The 27512-nt window shown below is 44.1% G+C and overlaps 1 protein-coding gene across 1 annotated transcript in view; it reads right to left on the reverse strand.

Annotated features, from left to right (window-relative positions):
• The window catches only part of tdrd15 (tudor domain containing 15), a 50553-nt gene extending 27584 nt beyond the window's left edge, over positions 1-22969 (reverse strand). Inside the window, exon 1 of the mRNA XM_072280569.1 lies at positions 22843-22969. Coding sequence (XP_072136670.1) covers positions 22843-22969 — 127 coding nt within the window. The remainder of the gene's footprint in view (positions 1-22842) is intronic.
• Between the last annotated feature and the right edge of the window lie 4543 nt (positions 22970-27512).

Below are 27512 nucleotides of genomic sequence, written 5' to 3' on the forward strand. Positions count from 1 at the left end.
CCTCCTTCATCATCTAAAGAGAGAGACCACACGAGTGCAGAGGGCTACCCACCTGCCACACAGCAATACACCACACAAAGATTCCTTCTCTGGCAGCGATCACAAAGCAGGCAGTTGGCGCTGAACTCTCGCTCACCTTCCGTATTCACCTTTCTGTCTCAATCTTCCTCGACTCTCTAATCTGTGATCAGACACTTTGATCGGCGAAAAGGAGTCAAACATTGCCTCGTGCCATCTCGAAGTTTCTTCGCCTTGAGGTTGTCTGAGTACGTACTTGATTCCTGGAACTTTCTTGAAGACAATGAAGCACTGGATCACTCAAATGATCCCCAGACTGCAAATCGTGAGCTGTAACAATTTCAGAAACACATTTAAGATGAAAATCCAAACTAAAAGTGGTAAAGTAGACATTTCCATGGGCTATCTCGTAGACATTGACCGAGGAAGCGTTGTACGCTGACACTATAGCTATTACCAGGATTCACAAGGATATTATCAGGATTCAAGGGCTCGAGTTACAAGGTGAGACTGGACAGGCTACAACATTTTTCCCTGAAACGTGGGAGGCTGAATATTGACCTGACAGAGGAGTGGGGGGTATAGATAATGTAAATAGTGTTAATCTATTTTCCAGGGTAGAAGAGTCTACAACTAGAGGACTTAAGTTTAAGATGAAAAAGGAAGATTTAAAAGGGACCTGAGGGGCAATGATCTTCACATGCAAGGTGGCAAAAATACAGAACAAACCACCAAAGGAAGTAATTACATAGCTTAAAACATTTTTGGACAGGTACACAAATAGAAAAGCTTGAGGGATAAGAGCCAGACAAATTTGGCTATCTGAGATAGACAACTTGACTGGACTGAATAGCCTGTTTCTGTGCTATATAACTACGACTGTAAATGCTGCTGAGTTATCCATCAACATCACCAAACAACATATCTGATCATTATTACAATAAATTTATAGAAACCTGTTGTGGGCAAATTGGCTCCCTTATTTCCACTAACTGTGATTAGAGTCATAGGAAAATACAGCACAGAAACAGACCCTTTGGCCTATCTAATCCATGCCAAACCATTCAAACTGCCTCCTCCCATCGACCTGCACCAGGACCATACACAGTGTATAGGAAAGATAAGTAAAGGAGGTGGCGTGGCCCTGAAGGTAAGTAACAATATCAAATCAATAGAAAGGAGGGACATAGGATCAGAAGAGGTAGAATCCTTATGGGTAGAATTAAGAAATGGCAAGGGTAAAAAGACACTAATAGCAGTTATATACAGGCCTCCAAACAGTAGCCGGGATGTGGACTACAAGTTGCAGCTGGAAATAGAAAAAGCATGTCAGAAGGAAAATGTCAAGATAATTATGGGGGATTTTAATATGAAAGTGGATTGGGAAAGTCAGGAAGGTAATGGATCTCAGCTTGTAGAATGCCTACAGGATGGCTTTTTGGAGCAGCCTGTCCGGAAGCCCACCAGGGAACCGGCTGTTTTGGGTGCTGTGTAACAAACCTGAGGCGATTAGGGAGCTGGAGGTAAAGGAACCTCTTGGAAGTAGTGATCATAATATGATTGAGTTCAGTTTCAAACTTGAAAAGAAGCTGGTATCAGGTGTATCGATATTTCAGTGGAACAGGGGAAATTACAGTGGTATGAGAGAGGAACTGGCCCAAGTCGATTGGAAAAGTAAGCTAAATGGAGGGACAGCAGAGCAGAATTGGATGAAATTCCTACAATAAGGAAAATGCAGGAAAAATATATTCCAAGAAAAAAGAAAATCATGAATGGAAAATTGGCACAAATGTGGCTAACAAGAGAGGTTAAGGCAAAAATAAAAGCAAAAGAAACAGCATACAAGGAAGCAAAAATTAGTGGGAAAAATGAGGACTGGAAGACTTTTAAAAACTTACAGAAGGAAACTAGAAAGTCATTAGGAAAGAAAAGATGAATTATGAAAGGAAGTTGGCGATTAACATAAAAAAAATACTAAGAGTTTTTTTTTACATATATGAAGAGTAAAAGAGTGACAAGGGTAGGTATGGGACCGATTGAAAATGATGCTGGAGAAATTATAATGGATAACGAAGAGATGGCGGAGGAACTGAATGAGTATTTTGCATCAGTCTTCACAGTGGAAGACATGAGCAATATACCTGATAGCCAGATGTATCAGGGAATAGAATTAGGTACAGTCAAGATTACTAGACAGAAAGTGCTTGGGAAGCTAAGTGGCCTAAGAATAGATAAGTCTCCCGGTCCAGGTGAGGTGCACCCAAGGGTTCTGAAGGAGGTGGCTTTGGAGATTGTGGAAGTATTGAAAATGATCTTCCAGGAATCAATAGACTCTGGCATGGTTCAGGAGGACTGGAAGGTCGCAAATGTAATTCCGCTATTTAAGAAAGGAAGGAGGCAGCAAAAAGAAAATTACAGATCTGACATCGGTAGTTGGAAAGATATTGGAGTCAATTCTCAAGGACAAGGTTATGAAATACCTCAAGGTGCATGACAAGATAGGCCGAAGCCAGCATGGTTTCATAAAGGGAAGATCCTGCCTCACCAACCTATTGGAATTTTTTGAAGTAATCTCGAATAAGATTGACAAGGGAGAGGCTGTGGATGTTGTGTATTTGGATTTTCAAAAGGCCTTCGATAAGGTGCCGCATATGAGGCTGCTTAATAGACAGATATACTTTATTAATCCCGAGGGAAATTTGGTTTCGTTACAGCCTCACCAACCAAGAATAGAGCATAAATCTAACAGTACAAAAAAACCCCAACAATCAAACACCAAAATGCAAACTATGCCAGATGGAAAATAAGTCCAGGACCAGTCTATTGGCTCAGGGTGTCTGACCCTCCATGGGAGGAGCTGCACGTTCGATGGCCACAGGCAGGAACGACCTCCCGTGCCGCTAAGTGTTGTATCACGGTGGAATGTGGCCGAAGTCCAACAGTAAAAAGTTCAATATCCAGTCTGCAAACACGTTCCTTGATCGTAATATACCCCAGATTGCACCATCTGTTGTTAGCCAGAACAGTAAGCACCGAACTCCTTCACGCTTACTGCTCTCAGTGCACTTCCGGTCAGCTGGAACAGTATTGCCCACTGAACTCCTCTTCTCCAAAAGCCTCTGTTGTCTCGACCCGGTCCTCTTTCCTCGGCTTTGTGATCTCCCTCTGTGTGTTTTCCTCCGGATTTCAGCAGGGGTGTCCATTGCTCTGTTCGCTAAGCCAGCCGGTATTTGCTGGTCCGTGGAATACACAATGTGACCTTGCTTCTGTCCCGCGTGTCGGGATGTAACCAGTTCCAGCGTTAAAGAAAACCCAAATAAAACTCTCTCTACCAGCATGTTAAGAGAGGATGCAGCTTCGACGTGTTACCATGAGAAAAAAAATACAAAAAATAACGTAAATTAAAAAGTAAGAAGAAGAAAGTAAGAATAGATCGGAACGGCTGTACCAGGCTGTATGCACGACTGGCGCATGCGCACTAAGATGAGAGCCCATGAAATTAAAGGAAAGATATTGAAATGGGTGGAGCATTGGCCGCTAGGCAGAAAGCAAAGGGTGGGAATAAAGGGATCCTATTCTGATTGGTTGCCGGTTACTAGTAGTGTTCCGCAGGGGTCGGTGTTGCTTTTTACGATGTATATCGATGATTTGGATTATGGATTAAATGGTTTTGTGGCTAAGTTTACGGATGACACCAAGATAGGTGGAGGAGCAGGAAATGTTGAAGAAACGGAAAGGTTGCAGAGAGACTTGGTCAGTTTAGGAGAGTGGGCAAAGAAATGGCAGATGAGATACAATGTTGACAAATGTACGGTTGTACATTTTGGAAGAAATAATCGGACAGATTATTATTTAGATGGGGAGAAAATTCAAAAATCGGAAGTGCAAAGGGACTTGGGGGTCTTCGTGCAGGATACCCTAAAGGTTAACCACCAAGTTGGATTGGCGGTAAGGAAAGTGAATGCTATGTTGGCATTCATTTCAAGAGGAATAGTGTATAAGAGTAAGGAGGTGTTGATGAGGCTCTATGGGGCATTAGTGAGACCTCATTTGGAATATTGTGTGCAGTTTTGGGCCCCCTATCTTAGAAAGGATGTACTGATGTTGGAGAGAGTTCAGAGAAGATTTACGAGGATGATTCCTGGAATGCAGGGGCTAACATATGAGGAGCGTTTGTCGGCTCTTGGACCGTATTCATTAGAGTATAGAAGAATGAGAGGGGATCTCATAGAAACATTTCGAATGTTGAAAGGGTTGGACAGAGTAGATGTGGAAAGGTTGTTTCCCTTGGTGGGTGAGTCCAGGACAAGAGGTCATAGTCTTAGAATTAGAGGGTACCCAGTTTAAAACAGAGATGAGGAGAAATTTTTTTAGCCAGAGGGTCGTGGATTTGTGGAATTCATTGCCATATACAGCTGTGGAGGCCCGATCATTGAGGGCATTTAAGGAGGAGATTGACGGGTATCTAATTAATCAGGGTATCAAGGGATATGGGGAAAAAGCCAGAGATTGGAACTAGATGGGTGAATAGTTTAGCTCATGGGGGAGCTGCAGAGCAGACTCGATGGGCCGAATGGCCTACTTCTGCTCCTTTGTCTTGTCTTGTGATCATTGAATAAGACAGACACCTACCAGTGATTTTGGTGAGGTTCTAATTTGTTCTGTATTCAAAAAGTAGCTTGTCTTTTTTTTTAATACCTTAACTATTTCCATGAAACCTCGGCTAATTGGAACAGCCACTGAATTGGGCCAAAATGTACTGGTCCCAATTAACCAGAATCCACTGTATATAACAAACTATACAGCCGAGAATGAAGCCTCTCACATTCATAACCACTTTTTCCTAAAATTTGTTTTACCTTTGTGGTAAACCATATATATGTTGTAACCGGGTTAACTGTCTGGACACGCCCCTCTGCTGACTGCCCCTGTGGCTCCTCTCAGATTCCTGAATACAGGTGATTTCGCCTTGCCCCTCCCCCTCAGTCCAGGGGCAGACACTCACCATGGAGGTCGTATTGTACAGCGAATAAAAGCCTTTCAGTATTTTACCCAACTTCAGTCTTTTGGAGTTATTGAAGGGGCTTCAGTTTTATTCGCTGTAAATTTTAAAGCGTGGAACACACTCCGAGACCTGACAAGTTAGACCTCGATCGACAAACGCCTGAAGCTGGAAATGCTTTCGAACTCTGGCTGGCCTGCTTTGAAGCGTACCTAGAGGAAATTAAAGCGACCAACCCCGTAGTGAAGCGCAGAGTTCTACTCTCCAGGGTCAGTCCACGGGTCTACTCGCTGATCAGAGACCAGCCGAGCTACGACGGTGCGATGAGCACCCTCAAAGGACAATACCTGCGGCCGATAAACAGCGTCTATGCTCGGCATCGCTTAGCGACACGGCAACAACGGCCCAGGGAATCAAGTGCTCAGTTCGTCCAGGCCCTACGGACACTCGTGGGAGCCTGCAATTGCCAGGAGCTGACGGCGACGCAGCATGCAGAATTCCTAGTGAGAGACGCCTTCGTCACGGGGATCAGGTCAGTGTATGTGCACCAGCGGCTGTTGGAAAAAGCCGATCTTACCTTAAGTTCGGCGATCGAGCTGGCCGACATACTGGAGGCCGCTCTGCATAACTCTGAGGCTCTCCAGGTACGCAATCTTCCGATGGCCTCGTGGGCGCTGCAGACCCTGCAACTCGCCGGTGAATCGACCTAGGCTGCCGCCAGTCGTGAGTCCGCGAAGTGCTACTTCTGCGGACTCGAAAAGCACCCCCAGAAATGCTGCCCGGCTCGACAAGCTACCTGCTCCAGCTGCGGAAAGAAGGGCCACTTCATCAAGGTCTGTAAGTCCAAACTGCGAGCGGGATCGAGCAATGCCGTGTGTGAGACATGGGGGTCGCCAACTTGCCTGCACGTCGCCACCATGTCTGAGACATGGGGGTGGCCATTTTGGTCGGTGCCCCCTCCCACCGCCTACAACCAACGGGTGCTCACAGGGCACCCCACCACGCCAGATCAAGACAGCGACTCAACCCTGGCCTCCATGACCCTTGACCAAAGCGCTCCCCACCAGCTCGCAAGGTCAATGATGGACATCCTGGTGGAGGGGCGCAGGACAAGCTGCCTGTTTGACACAGGCAGCACTGAGAGTTTTATCCACCCGGACACGGTGCAGCATTGCGGACTCCTGATACGGCCAGTAAGTCACAGGGTCACCATGGCTTCCGGATCGCATACAACAGACATCCGGGGGGGTTGTGTAGCGACGCTAGTGGTGCAGGGCACAGAATATCGAGACTTTACATTACTGGTCATGCCTCAACTGTGTGCCCCTTTGCTACTGGAGCTCGACTTCCAGAGCCACCTGAAAAGCGTGACAATGAAGTATGATGGGCCCCTCCCACCAATTACTGTCGTAACTCACCAGTTTTGTAGGGATACGTCACATACCCCACTACCGACCACCCCCACACACCGACACGCACATCCCACCCAACACCATGCCAACTGCCACACTACTGACGCCACTTGCAGCCTCTCCACCCTCAAGATCCCTTCCCCACCGCTGTTCGCCAACCTGACCCCCGACTGTAAACCTGTGGCAACTAAAAGCAGGAGGTACAGTGCAGGGGACAGAGCTTTCATTAAGTCGGAGGTGCAGCGGCTGCTCAGGGAGGGGGTCATTGAGGCAAGCAGAAGTCCTTGGAGGGTGCAGGTGGTCGTTGTTCAGAACAGGCAGAAGAATAGGATGGTCGTGGACTATAGCCAAACCATCAATAGGTTCACGCAGCTCGACGCGTACCCTCTACCCTGCATCGCGGATATGGTCAATCAGATAGCACAGTACAAGGTGTACTCGACCACAGACCTAAAATCTGCTTACCATCAGCTCCCCATCCGCCGGGAGGACCGCCCTTACACCGCCTTTGAGGCGGACGGCATGTTTTATCAATTCCTGCGCGTCCCCCTTCAGTGTCACAAATGGTGTATCTGTCTTCCAGAGGGCAATGGACCGGATGGCAGACCAGTGCCAACTGAAGGCCACGTTCCCATATCTGGATAACATCACCATCTGCGGTCACGACCTGCAGGATCATGACAACAACCTCCAAAAATTTCTCCAAGCAGCCAAAGCTTTCAATCTCACCTATAACAAGGACAAGTGTGTATTCGGGACCACCCGACTTGCTATCCTTGGGTGTGTCGTGGAGAACAGAGTCATTGGCCCTGACTCCGACCGTAGGTGCCCCCGTTGGAACTCCCTCTTCCCAACACCCTCAGAGCCCTCAAAAGGTGCCTGGGCTTCTTTTCATATTACACTCAATGGGTCTCTACCTACACAGACAAGGCCCGCCCCCTGGTCAAGTCCACCACATTCCCCCTCTCAGTCGAGGCCTGCTCGGCCTTCAGCCGCATAAAAGGGGACATTGCCAAAGCAGCAATGCATGCGGTGGATGAGGCCATTCTCTTCCAAGTAGAGAGTGACGCCTCCAACTTTGCACTGGCTGCTACCCTCAACCAGGCGGGAAGACCAGTGGCGTTCTTCTCCCGTGCTCTTCAAGGCCCTGAGATTCGACACTCCACGGTGGAGAAAGAGGCCCAGGCCATAGCGGAAGCTATTAGGCACTGGAGGCACTATCTCGCCAGCAAAAGGTTCACCCTGCTAACTGACCAGCGCTCAGTCACATTCATATTTAGTAACCAACAGCAGAGCAAAATCAAAAATGATAAAATTCTGAGGTGGAGAATCGAACTCTCCACCTTCAACTATGATATCATGTACAGGCCTGGGAAGCTCAACGAGCCCTCCGATGCCCTATCCCAGGGAACGTGCGCCAGCACTCAGATCGACAGGCTATACGCCCTACATGTAGATCTTTGCCACCCGGGGGTCACCCAGCTTTCATGAAAGCCCGGAATCTGCCTTACTCCCTTGAGGAGATCAGGACGATGACCAGGGACAGCCAAGTCTGCGCAGAGTGCAAACCGCACTTCTACGGACCCGAAAAGGCACAACTCATCAAGGCCGCCCGCCCTTTGAGCGACTGAGTGTTGACTTTAAGGGTCCCTTTCCCTCCACTGACCACAATGTGTACTTTCTTAACGTTATCGATGAGTACTCGCGGTTGCCCTTTGCCATCCCCTGCCCCAACACCACTACCACATCAGTTATAAAAGCCCTGCGCAAGCTCTTCACTCTATTCGGATACCCATGCTATATCCACAGTGACAGAGGGTCCTCGTTTATGAGTGACGAGCTGCGCCAATACCTACCAGCTAGGGGAACTGTAACTAGTAGGACCACGAGCTATAATCCCCAGGGAAATGGACAGGTGGAGAAGGAGAATGGCACAGTATGGAAAGCCACACCCTTAGCCCTCAGGTCAAAGAGACTGCCGGTCTCCCGCTGGCAGGAGGTCCTTTCCGAGGCACTCCACTCCATCCGCTCCCTGTTATGCACGGCCACCAATGCCACCCCTCATGAGTGGCTCTTTTCTTTTCCCAGAAAGTCGACCACTGGGACCACCCTACCAACTTGGCTGACATTCCCGGGGCCAGTGCTGCTCCAGAAACATGTGAGGAGCAATAAATACTCCCCGATGGTCAAGAGGGTTCACTTACTTCATGCGAACCCCCAGTACGTGGTTTTACCTGATGGGCAGGAGGACACGGTCTCCATCTGCGACCTGGCGCCCGCAGGAGCACCGGGCCCCTACCCTGAACACTCCGTGGTGACCATTGACCCCGTACCCACCGATATATGTACCCACGAGACACTGCGCACTCCAAGCCCTACACAGACACCACATGACACTCCCATACCGGGCGCGACGCACACGCACGAGGGATTACCAACGTCTAACGTGCTGGCACCTCAAGTCAGGCCGGAGCCAGCACAACCGCTGTCGCCAATGCAATCACCACCGGTGCTACGTAGATCACAGCGACGGACTCGACCGCCTGATACACTTGACCTGTAAATATACTTGCTTTAAATATTGTCAGTCACTTCACCCCGTGGGACTCTTTTTAAAAAAAAGGAAGGGTGAATGTGGTAAACCATATATATGTTGTAACTGGGTTAACTGTCTGGACACGCCTCTCTGCAGACTGCCCCTGTGGCTCCCCCCACAGACCCCTGAACATAGGTGATTTCGCCTTGCCCCTCCTCCTCATTCCCGGGCAGACACTCACCATGGAGGTCGTATTGTACAGCGAATAAAAGCCTGTCAGTATTTTACCCAACTTCAGTCTTTTGGAGTTATTGAAGGTGCTTCAATCTTCCAGTCAGGAAACTGTTCAATGCCATTCAAAGTGATCATCACAAACATAACTTAACCCTCCCGCTTTTTTCAGCCCATGTAAATTTTTAACACAGATGACTACACCATCCAAATCCTGTGTCTTTCCATCATCCTGTTGGATCAATTATACTCACAACTAAAGTAGTGGCAATCTGTAAAAATATTTAAGCCCAGTCAAACAGTCAAAGCCCTACAATCCTGCCACATCAGTAAAAATATTAAAACAAATAACTTCAAATAACTATTATGGATTTATTGAGCACGTCCACGAGAAAATGAATTTCAGGGTTGTATATGGTGGCATATGTACTTTGACAATAAACTTACTTGAACCTTTATAGCAGCTCAAAGAACTGTGTTTAGAAATGAAGGTGGCCACTCGGGTACTAAAAGATAAACATCTGCAACAATGTCTAGCCAGAAGGACCAAGCACATGATCTATCTCAGATTTCTTCAAGATCCCTATCATCATAGAGTTATTCTTCCATTCAGTTAAGGCACAACTGGGAGCAACGGGAGGCTTTTATAAGTAAGATGCAGAGAGTGCAGCTTATTCCTGTTTAGAGAGAAGAGCAAGACTTGCAAGTTTAGGCAACTCTGGCTGACGAAGGATAGGGAGGTTCTGATGGTAAAAAGATGTAATAGTAGTTTAAGCAGCTGGGATGAAATGAACCCTTTTGTATAAGAAATTTAAAAGCTCACAAGAGAGACCAGGAGGACAAGAAGACAACACAAGTTGTCTCTGGCAGATAACTTAAAGATTCAAAGTATATTTATTATCAAAGTATGTATGCAGTATATAACCCTGAGATTTATCTTCCTGCAGACTGCCACAAAATAAATAAAAGGAGAATCCTTAAAGATTCCACCAGTATATTAAGAAGAAAAGGGTAACCCACACAGAAATGAAGAGGGAAGTGCTGCAGAGACCATAGCTAGTTCGTGAAGACAAAAGTAAGAGTAGAGAGCATAAAAGTAAAAAGCAAAAATCGCATAGGTCACTAGATTCTAAAAGGACAATGAGTATGTGGGCACTTTACCTAAATGCCTACAGTATTAGAAACAAGGTTAGCAAACTCGTGGCACAGATCAGTACCAAGGCATATGATTTAGCGGCCATTATAGAAACCTGGCTGCAAGGTGGCGATGACTGAGAATTAAATATCCAAGTGTAACAGGTAATACGGAAAGATTGGCAGGAAGGCAGAGGAGGTCTTGATTAGGGATGAGATCAGGGCGATTGTGAGAGACAATACAAGATCTACGAAGCAGAATGTTGAGTCCATCTGGGTAGAGATTAAGAATAGCAAAGGGAAAAAAAATCACTGGTCGGTGTTATCTGTAGGCCACCTAATAAAAATATTGCCGTGGCAGAGGCGATTAACCAAGAAATAACTGAGGCTTGTAAGAACAGAACGGCAGTTGTCATGGGGGATTTTAACTTCCACATAGATTGGGTGAATCAGGTTGGTCAAGGAAGCCTTGAGGAGGACTTCATAGAATGTATCCACTTGGCTTTCTTGAGCAGCATGTTAGTGAACCTATAAGGGAAAATACCATCTTAGATCTAGTCCTGTGCAATGAGGCAGGTAAGATTAATGATCTTGTAGTCAGGGATCCTCTTGGAAAGAGTGATCGTAGTATGACTGAATTTTGCATACAGATGGAGGATGAAATAGATCTAAAACTAGTGTATTATGCTTGAACACGGGAGACTACAACGGGATGAGGGAGGAGTTGGCTAATGTGGATTGGGAGCACAGGCTATTTGGGAGGACAGTTGAGGAACAGTGGACTACTTTCAAAGAGATTTTTCACAGTGCTCAACAAAAATATATTCCAGTCAAAAGTAAGGACAGTAAGTGTGGGGAGAGCCAGCCTTGGATAACTAAGAAAATAAAAGATAGTATCAAATTAAAAACTCATGTGTACAAAGTTGCAAAGAGTAGTGAGAGACTGGAGGATTGGGAAAACTTTAAAAAGCAACAAAGAACAACTAAACAAGAAATAAGGGAAAGGAAAATAAAGTATGAAAGTAAATTAGCACAAAATATAAAAACATGGCAGAAGTTTTTATAAATATATAAAGCAGAAGAGGGTGGCTAAAGTCAACGTAGGTCCCTTGGAAACGAGAAGGGGAATTTGATATTGGGTGATAAGGAAATGGCTGTGGCGTTGAACGATTATTTTATGTTGGTCTTCACGGAGGAGGACACATCTAATATGCCAAAGAAGGATGTTATGGATGAAATAGGAGGTGAGAACCTCGATAAAATCACTGTCACTAAAGAGATAGTGATGAGTAAACTAGAGGGCCTGAAGGTAGATAAGTCCCTTGGTCCTGATGGGATGCATCCCAGGGTGCTGAGGGAATTGGTGGAGGTTATAGTAGATGCGTTGGTAATCATTTATCAAAACTCTCTAGACTCTGGGCAGGTCCCGGCGAATTGGAAGAGAGCAAATGTCACGCCACTTTTTAAAAAAGGATGTAGGCAAAAGACATGCAACTATAGGCCAGTGAGCTTAACATCTGTAGTCGGGAGAATGCTTGAAGCTGTCATTAAGAAAGAAATAACGGAACATTTATAAAGGAGTGGTTCCATCAGGCAGATGCAGCATGGATTCAGAAAGGGCAGGGCCTGTTTGACAAACTTACTGGAGTTCTTTGAGGACATAATAAGTGCAGTGGATAGAGGGGAACAGGTGGATGTTGTATACTTGGATTTCCAGAAGGCATTCGATAAGGCTGCACAGGACACTTATAAATGCATGGAGTCGGAGGAAGTGTATTGGCATGGATAGTGGATTTAACCAATAGAAGGCAAAGAGTTGATATAAATGGGTGTTTCTCCGGTTGACAGTCAGTGGTGAGTGGGGTGCCACAGGGGTCAGTGCTGGGCCCGCAGCTGTTTACCATTTACATTGATGATTTGGAAGAGGGGACTGAGTGTAGTGTAGCAAAATTTGCTGATGACACTAAACTGAGTGGAAAAGCAAACTGTACAGAGGATGTGGAGAGTCTGCAGAGGGACATAGATTGGTTAAGTGAGTGGGCCAAGGTCTGGCAGATAGAATACCACATTGGTAAATGCGAGATCATCCACTTTGGAAGGAATAATAGAAGAGCAGAATATTATTTAAGTGATAAAAGATAGCAGAGGGACTTGGGAGTGCTTCTTCATGAATTGCAAAAGTTGGCTTGCAGGGACAACAGGTTACAGTATTAAGAAGGCAAACTGAATGTTGGCCTTCATTGCGAGAGGGACTGAATTCAAGAGCAGGGAGGTCATGCTGCAACAATACAGAGCACTGGTGAGGCCGCACCTGGAGTACTGTGTGCAGTTCTGGTCTCCACACCTGAGGAATGATATACTGGCTTTGGAGGCAGTGCAGATGAGGTTCACCAGGATGATTCCAGGGATGAAGGGGTTAACCTATAGAAACATAGAAAATAGGTGCAGGAGTAGGCCATTCGGCCCTTCGAGCCTGCACTGCCATTCAGTATGATCATCCAACTCAGAACCTTGTACCTGCCTTCTCTCCATACCCCCGATCCCTTTAGCCACAAGGGGCATATCTAACTCCCTCTTAAATATAGCCAATGAACCGGCCTCAACTGTTTCCTGTGGCAGAGAATTCCACAGATTCACCACTCTCTGTGCGAAGAAGTTTTTCCTCATCTCGGTCCTAAAAGGCTTCCCCTTTGTCCTCAAACTGTGACCCCTCGTTCTGGACTTCCCCAACATCGGGAACAATCTTCCTGCATCTAACCTGTCCAATTCCTTTAGAATTTTATACGTTTCAATAAGATCCTCCCTCAATCTTCTAAATTCCAGAGAGTATAAGCCTAGTCGATCCAGTCTTTCATCATATGAAAGTCCTGCCATCCCAGGAATCAATCTGGTGAACCTTCTTTGTACTCCCTCTATAGCAAGAATGTCTTTCCTCAGATTAGGGGACCAAAACTGCACACAATACTCCAGGTGTGGTCTCACCAAGGCCTTGTACAACTGCAGTAGTACCTCCCTGCTCCTGTACTCGAATCCTCTTGCTATGAATGCCAGCATACCATTCGCCTTTTTCACCGCCTGCTGTCCCTGCATGCCCACTTTCAATGACTGGTGTACAATGACACCCAGGTCTCATTGCACCTCCCCTTTTCCTAATCGGCCATCATTCAGATAATAATCTGTTTTCCTGTTCTTGCCACTAAAGTGGATAACCTCACATTTATCCACATTAAATTGTATCTGCCATGAATTTGCCCACTCACCTAACCTATCCAAGTCACCCTGCATCCTCTTATCATCCTCCTCACAGCTAACACTGCCGCCCAGCTTCGTGTCATCCGCAAACTTGGAGATGCTTCATTTAATTCCCTCGTCTAAGTCATTAATATATATTGTAAACAACTGGGATCCCCACTAGTCACTATGAGGAGAGATTGAGTCGCCTGGGTCTATACTCTCTGGAATTCAGAAGAATGAGAGGGGACCTTATAGAAACATACAAAATTTTGAAAGGGATAGATAAGATAGAAGTAGAAAATTTGTTTCCATTGGTAGGTGAGACTAGAACTAGGGGACACTGCCTCAAGATTTAGGGGAGAAGATTTAGGATGGAGATGAGGAGAAACTGTTTTTCCCCAGAGAGTGGTGAATCTGTGGAATTCTCTGCCCAGGCAAGCAGTTGAGGCTTCTTCACTAAATATATTTAATATACAGTTAGAGAGATTTTTACATAGTAGGGGAATTAAGGGTTATGGGGAAAAGGCAAGTATATGGAGCTGAGTTTACAGACAGATCAGCCATGATCTTCTTGAATGGGGGGGGGCAGGCTCAATGGGCTGGATGGCCTACTGCTCCTATTTCTTATGTAACAAGGGTGCTAATAAGTCCTCCTTAAGGATCAATATAGTCATCCATGCAGGGGGCCATAAGGAATGTGCAAGATATTAATATTTACCTTACGTATTTACTATGGAGGAGGTTATACAAACAAAGGAATAAGCTTTATGATTAGTAAGGTCTCAGAAAGTAGAACATTACAAAAGAGCAAGTACCAGCAATCTTACAGCATATTAAGGTGGGCAAATCCCCAGGGCCTAACCAAATACATCCTATGGCATTGCAGGAAGCTAAAAATGAAATTACAAATATCTCTGCTGCCAGGGCTCTTGCATCTAGTCATGGGTGAGGTACTGAAAGATTGGATTAAAGCTAACTTAATGCCTTTAGTCGAGAAAGACTGCAAGGACACCAAAGAACTAGAGGCCAGTGAGCCTAACATCTACAGTTGGAATGCTACTAGAGGGGATTCTGCAGGACTGGCTTGACCAGCATTTGGAAAGGCAAGGACTAATCAGGGATGTTTAGCACAGATTTGTGTTTGAGAAACCATGCTTCACAGGTTTGACTGAGTTTTGTTTTTAACAGATAACCAAGAGAATTAAAGAGGGGGTGGACAGTGCACATGGTCTACACGTAGTTTAGCACAGGGGTCCCCAACCTTCTTTACATCGCGGACCGGTTTAATATTGACAATATTCTTACAGACCGGCGGACTTGGGGGGGGGGGGGGGGCGGTGTTCAGGTAGGGATGCCAACTTTCTCACTCCCAAATAAGGGACGAAGGTAGCAGTCGAATACGGGACACTTGTGCTTACCCCAAGAAAGACTACCATGACCATGAAGCCTTGCACGGGCACCTGCGTGCGCATAGGTGACGTGTGCATGCGTGTATGTGCTGATTTTTTTTCTACAAATCGGTTTTGGCTTAATCTTCCCGATTCTGTTAAGTGAAACTACACTGTACATACATTATTTCTACCTTATATAGGCTGCGTATTTATCATATCATTCCTGCTTTTACTATATGTTAGTGTTATTTTAGGTTTTATGTGTTAGTGGTATGATTTGGTAGTTATTTTTTGGGTCTGGGAACGCTCGAAAATTTTTCCCATATAAATTAATGGTAATTGCTTCTGCGCTTTACACCATTTTGGCTTAGGAACGGTTTCATAGGAATGCTCTACCTTACCAGGGGAAATACAGGACAAGGGCGGTCCCATATGGGACAAACCAATTTAGTCCAATATACAGGATGTCTCGGGTAATACGAGACAGTTGGCAACCTTATGTTCAAGTTCAACAGTGCGTGACAGGGAATGAGGAAAGGTGAAGCTGACTCATATTGTTTCATATCGCCAAATCATATCGTTTCTTCGCAGCCCCGTGGTTGGGGACCACTAGTTTAGCAGACTTTTCGATAAGGTCCTTGCTCTGGCAGGCTAGTCTGGAAGGTTACCTCATACAGAATCCAAGGTGAACTAGCTAATTGGATAAAAATTAGCTTGGTGGGAGAAGGCAAGAGGCAAGGTGGAGTACTGGTTTTCAAACTGGATGCCTGTGACTAATGGTGTGCCACAGGGATTGGCGCTGAGTCCACTATTGATTAGTGTTAATTTAGATTTCAATGTTGTTAACATAGTAAGTTTGTGAACAACAATGAAATTAGTGGTGTAATGGTCAGTGAAGATGGTTATCCAAGTTTGCAAAGCAAGCTAGATCAACTTAGGAAGTGGGCCAGACTGGTAAATAAAATTTAACACAGACAAGTGCAAGGTGCTGTATTTTGGAAAGTGAAACAGAGCAGGACTTGGACAAGGCCCTGCAGGTACAGGCATATAGTTTGCTGAAAGTGGAGACACAGGAAAACAGTGATGAAGACAGCATTTGCCATACTTCATCAATCAAAGCATCAACTACAAGAGTTGGGATGCCATGTTACACCTATACAAGACATTAGTAAGATCACACTTGGAATTCTGTGTGCAGTTCTGGTTACCTAGGTATAGGAAGGATGTCACTCTAAACTGGGAAAAGTGCAGAAAGAATTTTTACAAGAACTTTACTGGGACAGAAGGGCTTAAGCTATAAGGAGAGACTGGACAGGCTGGGAATTTCCCCCCCTGAAGTGTAGGAAGCTGAAGGGTAACTTTATAAAGTACATAAATATCATGAGGAGTATAAAGAAGGTGAATGTCACAATCTCCCCAACCCTCTTTTAAAAAAAAGGGGTAGGGGTCTAAACCTATAGGGCTCAGGTGTAAAGAAAATATTTAAAATGAATCAGAGGTATCTTTTATCTAAAGTAGGTGGCGGGTATTGGAACAAACTGCTAGAGAAAGTGGTAGGCATGGGTGGGAGAAAGGGAAGACAATTTCAGCATTTAAAAGTACAGTCGACGTTTCTGGTTGAAGCCCTTCGGCAGGACTGGAGAAGAAAAGCTGAGGAGTAGATTTCAAAGCTGGGGGGAAGGGAGAGAGAACCACCAGGTGAAACATCGACTGTACTTTTTTTTTCCATAGATGCTGACTGGCCTGCTGAGTTCCTCCAGCACTTTGCGTGCGTTGCTTGGATTTCCAGCATCTGCAGATTTTCTCTTGTTTATGCTACATCCAAGCTAGTCCTACTTACTAGTATATAACCTATAAATCTTTCCATCCATGTACCTGTCCAACTGTCTTTTAAAAGTTATGGTAGATGATTCAACTTGATTCCACAGATATCATTCTTTGTGCAAGTGACGGTAGTCCTAGTAGCTTTAAAATACTTATGGAAAGGGCAGAACTGAACCACAGTTCCAGATTAGAGCGAAGTGAATTTTGATAGTATGAGAAGTTCTTGGAGTTAGTCTGCATCACAGTAAACCATGTGCTGCATGTCTTAAAAAACAAAGAAGGTAGATAAATCTCCAAGATCCCCCACTATCATCATCCTATTACCCCAGAACAGTCAGGCTATGCACTCTCCTTAGTAGGAAGGTTTCCCGAATGCATTTAACAAATTCCACCCCATCTAAACCCAGTTTATGTTAGGAATGGTAAAATTCCCAACTATAACACCCTTACTATTGTTGCAACTTTGCATCTCTGCACATTTGTTCTTCTAATTCCCATTGTCTAATTTGGAGACCTATTGTACAATCCCAACAATGTAATCATCACCTTATTTCTCAACTCCATCCATAAAGTTCCACTGTTTGATCCTTCAGTAATATTACATCTGACTCCTGCTGTGACATTCCCCTTATTCAAAATTCTTTTTTTCCAGCTCTATCCTAACCTAATTACCTGTATCTGGAACATTCAGCTGCTAGTCCCATCCCTTCCTTAGCCATGATTCAATAATGTCTATAATACTCCAGTCCTTCAAGGCTATCTAAGCCTCATTTGTCTGCCTTATCCATCCCAGCCCTTGCAGTGAAATAAATGCAATTTAATCCAACAGACTGTCTGTAATAACTATAGAACTTCTGACTCCTGCACTACATCTCAATTTTTGGAACATTGAGATATTTTCAGGGGCAGAATGACCTGAACAAGAGAGATGTGTTACATGTGAACCAGAGGGGCAATGATACCCTGGCAGGCAGATTGGCTAGTGCAACTGGGATCGGTTTAAACTGGATTGGCAGTGATTGGCATCTCACGCACCCCACCCGATTCTTGAGATGCCAACCACTGCCAATCCAGTTTAAACCGATCCCAGTTGCACTAGCCAATCTGCCTGCCAGGGTATCATTGCCCCTCCAGTTCACATGTAACACATCTCTCTTGTTCAGGTCATTCTGCCCCTGAAAATATCTCAATGCTCCAAAAATTCTGAATCTCAACCACCTACAATTTTTCAACCACATATTAATTTGTCATATCCTCCTTTTCTTACCCTCACAAGCATGTAGCAAAGTAATCTGGCGATTACTACCTCCAGGTTCTGCTTTTTAACTTTTCCCCTAGTTCCTTATATTCACTCCAAAAGACCCATACCTTTCTTTACCTATATCATTTGTGCCAACATGCACAACATCTAGCTGTTCACCCTCCCTCTTGAGAATGCTCTGTAATTTCTTTTTGTCATCCTAGACCATGGCACCAGGGAGGCAACACAATTCTGAAAATCTTTTTGCAGCCACAGAATTCCCTGAAGGCCAACCTATCAAATCTCCTGTCACTGTAGTCCTTCTTGCTTCACCCTTCCCCACTGGACCTGAGTGTCAGACCTGGCGCCACAATCTGGCTACTATCTTTCTGAAGAGACATCACCCCCACCCCCAACCACTACAACTATATCGAAAATAATGCATTAGCTTGAGGAGAATCTTCTACGATCTGCATACTCCTCTTTCCTTTCCTAGCAGTTACCAGACTATTTACTGCTTGTAACTTAGTTGTGACCAATTCACAAAAAAATTCATTGATATGAAACACTCAGCATTTTGAATGACTGAATACACCTAGCTCCAAGTTCAGCTCCTTTACATGGTTAATTAGGAGCTGCAGCTGGACACACCTCCCAGAGCTGAAGTCCACAGGCTGGAAGAATCCCTGATCTCCCACATCCTGTAGGAGCATGCTATTGCCCTAAATGCCATCTGAATGCTCCGAGGAAATTCAAGGAACTTGACATGTGTCTCTGACTTGCAAGCCATAGATTATTTAAGTTACTGCTCAAACATTGGTCTACTCTCACAATGGCCACTCTGCAAGAACCTGCTTTCTTTGTATTGGTTGAGGTCTCACAATTAGCCAATAAGAAATGGTTTTCTGAAAAGATTTATTAGCAATTCAGAAGGGTGCTTTTTTTTTAAAAACACTCCCACTACTGCTCTGCTTCCTGTCTCTCGGGACCTCAAACTGAGCACAGAACCTCTTACAAAACTATTCTGAAACAACAAAAACACTGGCATCCAGCCAATGACATGGAAAACTACCCAAGGTACACACTGTCCTCAAGAAACAAATACAGAAAAAAAATCTCCAATCATTAAAATAACAGAAGATGTAAATAGTAATGTCATCAAGTGACTTTTAGAAGCTACTTGCCAACCTGGTTGAGTTTTACAAGAACCATATTTTCTCCTACAAAATCCTACCTTGGTGCCTCACTGTGGCGTAGGAGTGACACCGGCCGAACATAGCGAAGTACGGTGGAGATTCGTTCTCTGGCAGGTCTAACCTAGCCGTGAAGGAGATGTTCCATCGGTATACTACTAGACTAGATCTAGTAGTAGGATCATGGCTAGCTAAGTCAAGGAGGTAAGCATGCCTTTGCTACTTTGTAGGTTTTGCCTCTTCAGGCAAAGGCTGCACCCATCGAGGACACTGGCAGCAGGGCGCCTGTGGCAAATAGATCCAAAAGGGTCAATGGTGCAGGCACCTTGGTGGCATGCGGAGAAACCAGAGTGCTGGTCAACGGATGGCATCTCTAGACTGGTTAGTTGTCACTGCGGGGCAGCTTCCTTATCCGCGAAGTCTGTTACACTCCTGTGTACCACTTAGCATCAGATTTGGAAGCCCAGACAGACTGTATGGTGGGGGTACGACACCATCTATTTTATTACCATGCAAGGCATGTAAAATACAGTCAACATTAAAACTGATGGACAGCGGAAGATTTTCTTTTAGTCATCATTATTCCAGCTCTAAAGATTGACAAGGTCGTCTAATGACCAGTTATGTCACTAATGAACTTGAGAAAGACTTCCATTAATGAATTCTGGAAAAACTTAAATTAAAGGGCATGGAAAAGGAAAGTGTTCCCAGGGTTTTGTTGTACTTCACACAAAGCAAGTTGCTTGCAATTGGAGCTCAATCAGGCATTGTAAGAGATTGGGGCAATTTTCTTTGGCTACTTAATTACTTTCTATTCACAAGATTAGAAGTAGAGATGTCCATAAGCCATTGCACAATGGCCAATTCTCTGTTTAACTCCTCATAAAAGGAAGCAGCACAAGTTTGCACAAATACCCAGACAACATTCAATCAACACACCATTATTATCTCCAACAAGAGCAAGTCCAACTACTTAACTTAAGCATTCAATGGCATTATCAGAGTCCCTCACTATCAACAGTGAGGGTCACTATTGACTAGCATTTCAAATGTACCTCACGCAGTGGCATTAAGTGCAAGTTAGAGTTTGTGTTTGCTACAGTGAACAACTCACATTCTGATGCCCAAACCCTTTCTGTTTATTAGCAAATCAGAAAGGTGTTTCTTTTTCAAATACTTCCCACTGCTGCTCTGCCTCCTGTCTCTCAGGACCTCAAACTGAGTGCAGAACCTCTCAGAAAATTATTCTGAAACAACAAAAACACTGGCATCCACCAAATGACATGGAAAACAAAGTACAAGCCAGCAGGAAGATGGAATACTCTCCAGTTATCAGGTTAAGTACAGCACTAACATTCAAAAAGCTTAGTACTATCCAGGAAATAGCAACCCAACTAATTGGCACCACTCAATAAATCTCTCCATCCACCACCAAAACACACTGCAGACACTGTTTGCTATCAACCAAATGTATACTGTATACTTATTTCCCTTGATTGCTGCAACAGGACCTTCCAAACCCACATCAAAAAGAACAAAAACAGGAACACACAAACACAGTCACTATCAGGTTCCTTTCCAAGTCACACACCATCTTGATTTTGCAATAAATTCTTACTCCTTCATTATTACTGCTCAAAATCTGAAACTCCTTGCTAAGCAACACTGTGATTACTAGCACTGCAGCAGTTTAAGGTGGCAGCTCACTTCCATGTTTTCACGGTTAATAAGGGCCAGAAATAGTCTTACCTAAGGCATTCGCATCTCCAAAAATAAAACTATTAAGAAAAGAATCAAAGTAAAGAAAGTGCTTCAAATGAGAAAAGTAGAAAGGGACGCAACATGGATTCCAAATAAAATTAACACTGACAAGAGCTTTAAAATTAAATGCCTGGTGTCATGAATACGGACAGCAAACAGACCAACACAGAGGCTATGTACAAGGGCCTCAGTCACCTCTGCTTCCTGAAGAGACAGAGGTCCTTTGGAGTATGCAAGCCTCCCCTTCACATATTCTACCAGTCTTTGTCACCAGTACAATCTTCTATGCGGTGATGTGCTGGGGCAATGGCATCAATATGGGTGATACCGATAGGCTCAATAAACTGATTAGAAAGGCTAGCTCTGTTATAGGAGTTAAACCAGACACACTGGAGGCTGTGGTAGAACAAAGGAACCTATGGAAAATCCTGGCAATTCTGGACAATGTTTGTCATCCTCTGCATGCCACCTTGGCTGAGCAGAGGAGCACTTTTAGTAATAGACTAAGATAACTGTGCTGCTCTAAAGAGTGCTACATGAGGTCATTCTTACCCTCTGCCATTTTTAGGCTCTATAATGAGTCAACCTATAGTTGGGGAAGTGATGACCTCCTCCCAACCTGTTAGACTGTTTGAGGTAATTTTTAAAATTATTTCTTACTTATTAATACTTGTATAGTGTGCACTTGTAATGCTACTGCAAAACTGTAAATTATATAAATGAGTCATAACTCAAATCCACTTTAAAAGTTTTCACCCAATTAAAACAGACTAATAATTGTACCTTCAGTTATATATATTCTCATTCCTTCATGTAGTACATTTCACTACTGAAATTACCATTTAAAAACGAGATCTTAAAACTATGGCAATCTTTAGTTGCATCCATATTTGTAGGTCAGGAAATCGGATACATTAAGGTCATTCATACCCTCACTTCCCTGCATATTTTTAAGATCAGGCGGATACTTTGTGCTCTCGTACTGTAAATTTGCATTTCGTTGCAAATGCACGAAATCTGAAGTGATTCAATTTCACGAGCAATAACTTTAAAGAAACATCAGTTGCTCGTGAACAGATCGAGCAGTTTGAAAAAAAAACTGCACAAGTACATATGTTGGCAACTTCAGGTCAGGAACATATTTGAAATTAATGTTTTAAACAAAGGCCTTTCTTTAATAAGAACGTGTTTGGCAGATTAACATACAAAATAGTATAGACGTAATTGAAATTAAGAGGAGACAAAGAATTTTATCATCTTAAGTCTTATGAAAGCCATGTTCTCTTTTGGTAAAGCAAACCCGTGAAACTTGTAGGGATTACTTATTTGAATGTCTTCGGTTAAATTGTCAAAAAGTGCCCAACGAGGATAAATTGTCGTAGGTTAATAATGATATTTTTACAATAAAGTGGGGCCACCCAATCTTCACAAACAAGAGAACATCTGCAGATGCTGGAAATCTAAACAACGCACACAAAATGCTGGAGACACTCAGGAGGTCGGGCAGCATCAATGGAAAAGGGTACAGTCGACGTTTCGGGCTGAAACCCTTCAGCAGGGCCACCCAATCTTCAGCCATTTTGCCATTCATAACTATTTGTCCAACCATAAGTTGTCAAAAAGGAATACAATAATAACATTTAACGGAGGAAAAATAATCATCGCCAAGCTTCTCCACCACTCGAAATCTTTATGGGGAATAGGAATTTAACTCACTTCGTTACTCCCCAGCTCTCTCTACCTTCCTCCTCTCATCACGTTCGTGCCGCCAATACCTCGCTCAGTCTCAGCGATCAGGCGCCTGCCCTACCCGCGCATGCGCAAACTCCCCTTCCCGCCGACGCACCACCTGCTCTGCCTCCTTACCGGGTGGGTTCGGGGTCGGGGCCGCGACCGCTCCCGCGCCCACCGCTCTGGTCCTGCGCGCCGCCGGTTGGCGGGCGCGAGCAGCTGAACGCGGAGGACCAACAGGTAATTGTCTAGAATCGAGCATCCTTTGTGTCGGGTCTGCACCTGGACGCGGAGCGCCGACCGGAGATAAATAGGTTTAGGGTTATAATTGTCACCTATACCGAGATGCAGTGAAAAGCTGTACTGTCCCTACAGATCAATTCATCACATAGTGCACCGAGATAGCACAAGGTAAGATAATAAGAGTCCAGAAAAAAAGTATAATAGCTACAGAGCAAGTGCAGTGCAAGTAGACAGTAAGATGCTAGGTTATAACAAGTTAGCTTGTGAGATCAAAATTCAATCTTATAGTACTTGGGAATCAATCGGCAGTAAGGTGCTAGATCATAACAACGCAAACACCAGGAATTCTGCAGATGCTGGAAATTCAAACAACACACATCAAAGTTGCTGGTGAATGCAGCAGGCCAGGCAGCATCGGCCCAAAAAGTCGACTGTACCTCTTCCTAAAGATGCTGCCTGGCCCACCAGCAACTTTGATGTGTGTTGCTAGATCATAACAAGTTTGCTTGCGAGATCAAAATTCAATCTTATAGTACTTGAGAATCATTCAATAGAAGCTGTCCTTGAGCCTGGTAGTACATGTTTTTGCATGAAAACCTGTGCCAACCAACTAGCGGGAGTATTCAAAGATATCTTCAACCTCTCACTGCAATGGGAGCTAGTTCCCATTTGCTTCAAAAAGGCAACACTTATACCAGTGCCTAAGAAGAATAATGTGGGCTGCCTTAATGACTATTGCCCAGTGGCACTCACATCGACAGTGATGAAATGCTTTGAGAGGTTGGTCATGACTAGACTGAACTCCTGCCTCAGCAAGGACCTGGACCCAGTGCAATTTGCCTATCGCCACAATAGGTCAACGGCAGACACAATCTCAATGGCTCTTCACACAGCTTTAGACCACCTGGACAACACAAACACCTACGTCAGGATGTTGTTCATCGACTATAGCTCAGCATTTAATACGATCATTCCCACAATCCTGATTGAGAAGTTGCAGAACCTGGACCTCTATATCACCCTCTGCAATTGGATCCTCAACTTCCTCACCGGAAGTTCGCTGACGATCAACACTGGTGCACCTCAAGGGTGTGTGCTTAGCCCACTGCTCTACTCTATATATAGATGACTGTGTGGCTAGGCATAGCTCAAATACTATCTATAAATTTGCTGATGATATAACCATTGTTGGTAGAATCTCAGGTGGCGATGAGAGGGCGTATAGAAGTGAGATATGTCAACTAGTGAAGTGGTGCCACAGCAACAACCTGGCACTCAATGTCAGTAAGATGAAAGAGCTGATTGTGGATTTCAGGAAGGGTAAGACAAAGGAACACATACCAATCCTCATAGAGGGATTAGAAGTGAGGGAGTGAGCAGCTTCAAGTTCCTGGGTGTCAAGATCTCTGAGGATCTAACTTAGTCCCAACATATCGATGTAGTCATAGAGAAGGCAAGGTAGCGGCTATACTTTATTAGGAGTTTGAAGAGATTCGGCATGTCAATAAATACACAGAAACCTCTATAGATGTACTGTGGAGAGCATTCTGACAGGCTGTATCACTGTCTGGCATGGGGTGGGCGGGGGGGGAGGGCTACTGCACAGGACCGAAAGAAGCTGCAGAAGGTTGTAAATCTAGACAGCTCCATCTTATGTACTAGCCTACAAAGTATCCAGGACATCTTTAGGGTGTGGTGTCACAGAAAGGCAGTGTCCATTGTTAAGGACCTCCAGCACCCAGGACATGCCCTTTTCTCACTGTTACCATCAGGTAGGAGGTACAGAAGCCTGAAGGCACACACTCAGTGATTCGGGAACAGCTTCTTCCCCTCTGCCATCCTATTCCTAAGTGGACATTGAATCTTTGGACACTACCTCACTTTTTTTTAATATTCAGTATTTCTGCTTCTGCACATTTTTTAAAAATCTATTCAATATATGAAGTTGATTTACTTGTTTGTTTATTATTATTTTTATTTTATTATTTTTTTCCCTCTGCCAGATTATGTATTGCATTGAACTGCTGCTAGGTTAACAAATTTCATGTCACATGCCGGTGATAATAAACCTGATTCTGATTCTGCCCAACGGGAGAGGGGAGAAGAGAGAATGTCCACGGTGGCTGGGGTCTTTGTTTATGCTGGCTGCTTTATTGAGGCACCGAGAAGGATAGACAGAGTCCATGGAGTGGAGGCTGTTTTCTATAATGTTCTAAGCTTTGTCCACAACTCTGTGCAGTTTTTTTTGCTATCACTGACGTAGAGCAGTTGCCATACCAACCATAATACATCCAGATAGAATGGTCCATATGGCGCACCAATAAAAATATTTAAGAGTAGATGAGGATGGGGTGAGACAAAAGGCAGTAGGTGATAAGTGGACTGGAGGGCAGTGAAAAGATGATGGCAGTTTGTGCCAGGTAGAGGAGCAGTGGGATGGAGATGGAAGGTTATTATCTACTATTAGGTGGCAGACAGAAATCGTGTAGCTGGGAGGAGGCAGGGATGGAGCATAATTAACAGGAACATAGAGGCTACTATTGCTGGAATATAAGGAAGGAAAGAAATAATAGAGACCATTAGAAGAGAGGCAAAAGGCAGGTTTAAGCAGGACCAGATGGGGAAAAGCTGATGTGTAGGTGGCTAGCATGGGAATGAAAATGAATGGCTGAAGGTGGGGGAGTGTGGGAAAGGGGACAAATAAGGGGAATGGAGAAGGATCAGAGAGGAGGAGGAAGAACTAAGGTTGCCTGATATCGGAAAATTCAATGTTCATAAAGGAAAGACTGCTGGTGATTTTTGATTGACAAATTCTTCTATCCAGTCACTCAATGTCACCTCTCCCACTGCAGATCATAGCCATACTGTATAAGTTGTCTGGGGGAAGCCTTAGCTTCGCTGCAGCATGAAAAACAATCCAGTCTGTGCCTGACAAGTCCCAGACAAGCTGTGGGCAGTAATGGGAAAGGATGGCACTACAAAGATGGGTAGCAACAAAAATTGACTGTTGGTGACATTGGTCAGTTGTATTCACTCTTGGCCTTCTGCAAGTGGAAGATATCAGAAACAAATGCCTCTAAATCTCTTCTTTCACCCTCATTCTGCCATCTATCATATCATCAGTAGTTTTTTTCAGCGGCTGTCTTAACTACAATGAATGTCCCCTTCAAATTGTCCCCTTTTACTTGCTTCAAATTGGACATCAGAGTTCTGTTCAGTGAAACCGATAGATTTAATATACAGATTGCAGTACAATAGTTTGGATCTAGATATAAATGAGAAAAGTTGCATAAATCTTTCATATTCAACCTTGAGTGAATGGAGTACTTTTCACTGTTGTAATGACAAAATACAACAGTCAGTTGTGCAGAACGATGTCCTACAAACAGGTGATCTGTAGTTGAAGCGCAGATTGAAGGATTTGTATTAGCCAGAACTACAGGGATAACTCAGACATTCATCTTCACATTAGTGCTATTTACATCCAGTTGAAGGAGCAGGCAATGCTGTCTCATCCGAAACATAAGATTTCCCACTATGCTATACTTCTGAGTTCTGCACTATATCACAGTTACTGCTTTTATATTCAAGTCACTAAAACAGGAATTGATTCTAGAACTTTCTGACTTATTTGAGAGTACATCTAAATGACATAGCATAACTGATACTTGTTGCATAATGTGCATTTGATATGTAATCTCCTAATCTCCAACTATTTGCTATTACTTAAAATATGGATCCATTTATTGAAAATTATTAAAGAGATGTTTAATATATTACTTATAAATGGTTGAACTATCAAGAAAAGTTTCTTAGAGTCTTTTAAGTTATGCAGTCAACAGAAAATAGACTGTTACATTGCTTCAGAAAATGATCTCCAGTATACATATTAATGTTGACTCTCGTTCATAGTATAACTTACTGTGTATTTAAGAAGATCATTTAGAGTGGCAGATAACATAAAACACAAAGAGTTGAAAAGGTTGTGAGGAAAGCTCAAAGTTCAAAGTACATTTATATCAAAGTATGTATGCAGTATACAACCCTGAGATTTGTCCTCCTCACAGATAGCCATGAAACAAAGAAAGCCAAGAAAAACATCAAACCCTGACCCCCAGTACACAAAAAAATCATGTAAGCAGCAAAAAACGGGCAGAAAAAAAACAGAATATAAAACACAAACTCGAAAAAGTCCAGGTATATTCAGTTCAACTCAGTTCAGTTCCATGTAGCACTGTATCATTCATTATCTGCAGACTGCCCTGATCGTAGCCAGCCATCGATCCCAGGGGATCGTGGGTTTGTGCCTCTGGTGAACTGTGTCTTCCCCAGGGTGCAAGCCTGGGCGGAAAGATTTGAAGAACCCGATGTTGTCCATGCGGCAGGTTCCCCCTCTCCATGTCACTGATGTAGTCCAAGGGAAGGGCAAGCACCGATACAGCTTGACACCACTGTCGTCACAGAGGTTGCCAGAGTGAAAATGTAAACAACATCAAACCGCCTTAGGGACCAGTTCCGGATTTCTTCCTCGGAGATTACTCCCAAAGCCTCTCCCATGGGTG

This window comes from Mobula birostris, chromosome 2 (assembly GCF_030028105.1).
Source record: "Mobula birostris isolate sMobBir1 chromosome 2, sMobBir1.hap1, whole genome shotgun sequence".
NCBI classification, from domain to species: Eukaryota; Metazoa; Chordata; class Chondrichthyes; order Myliobatiformes; family Myliobatidae; genus Mobula; species Mobula birostris.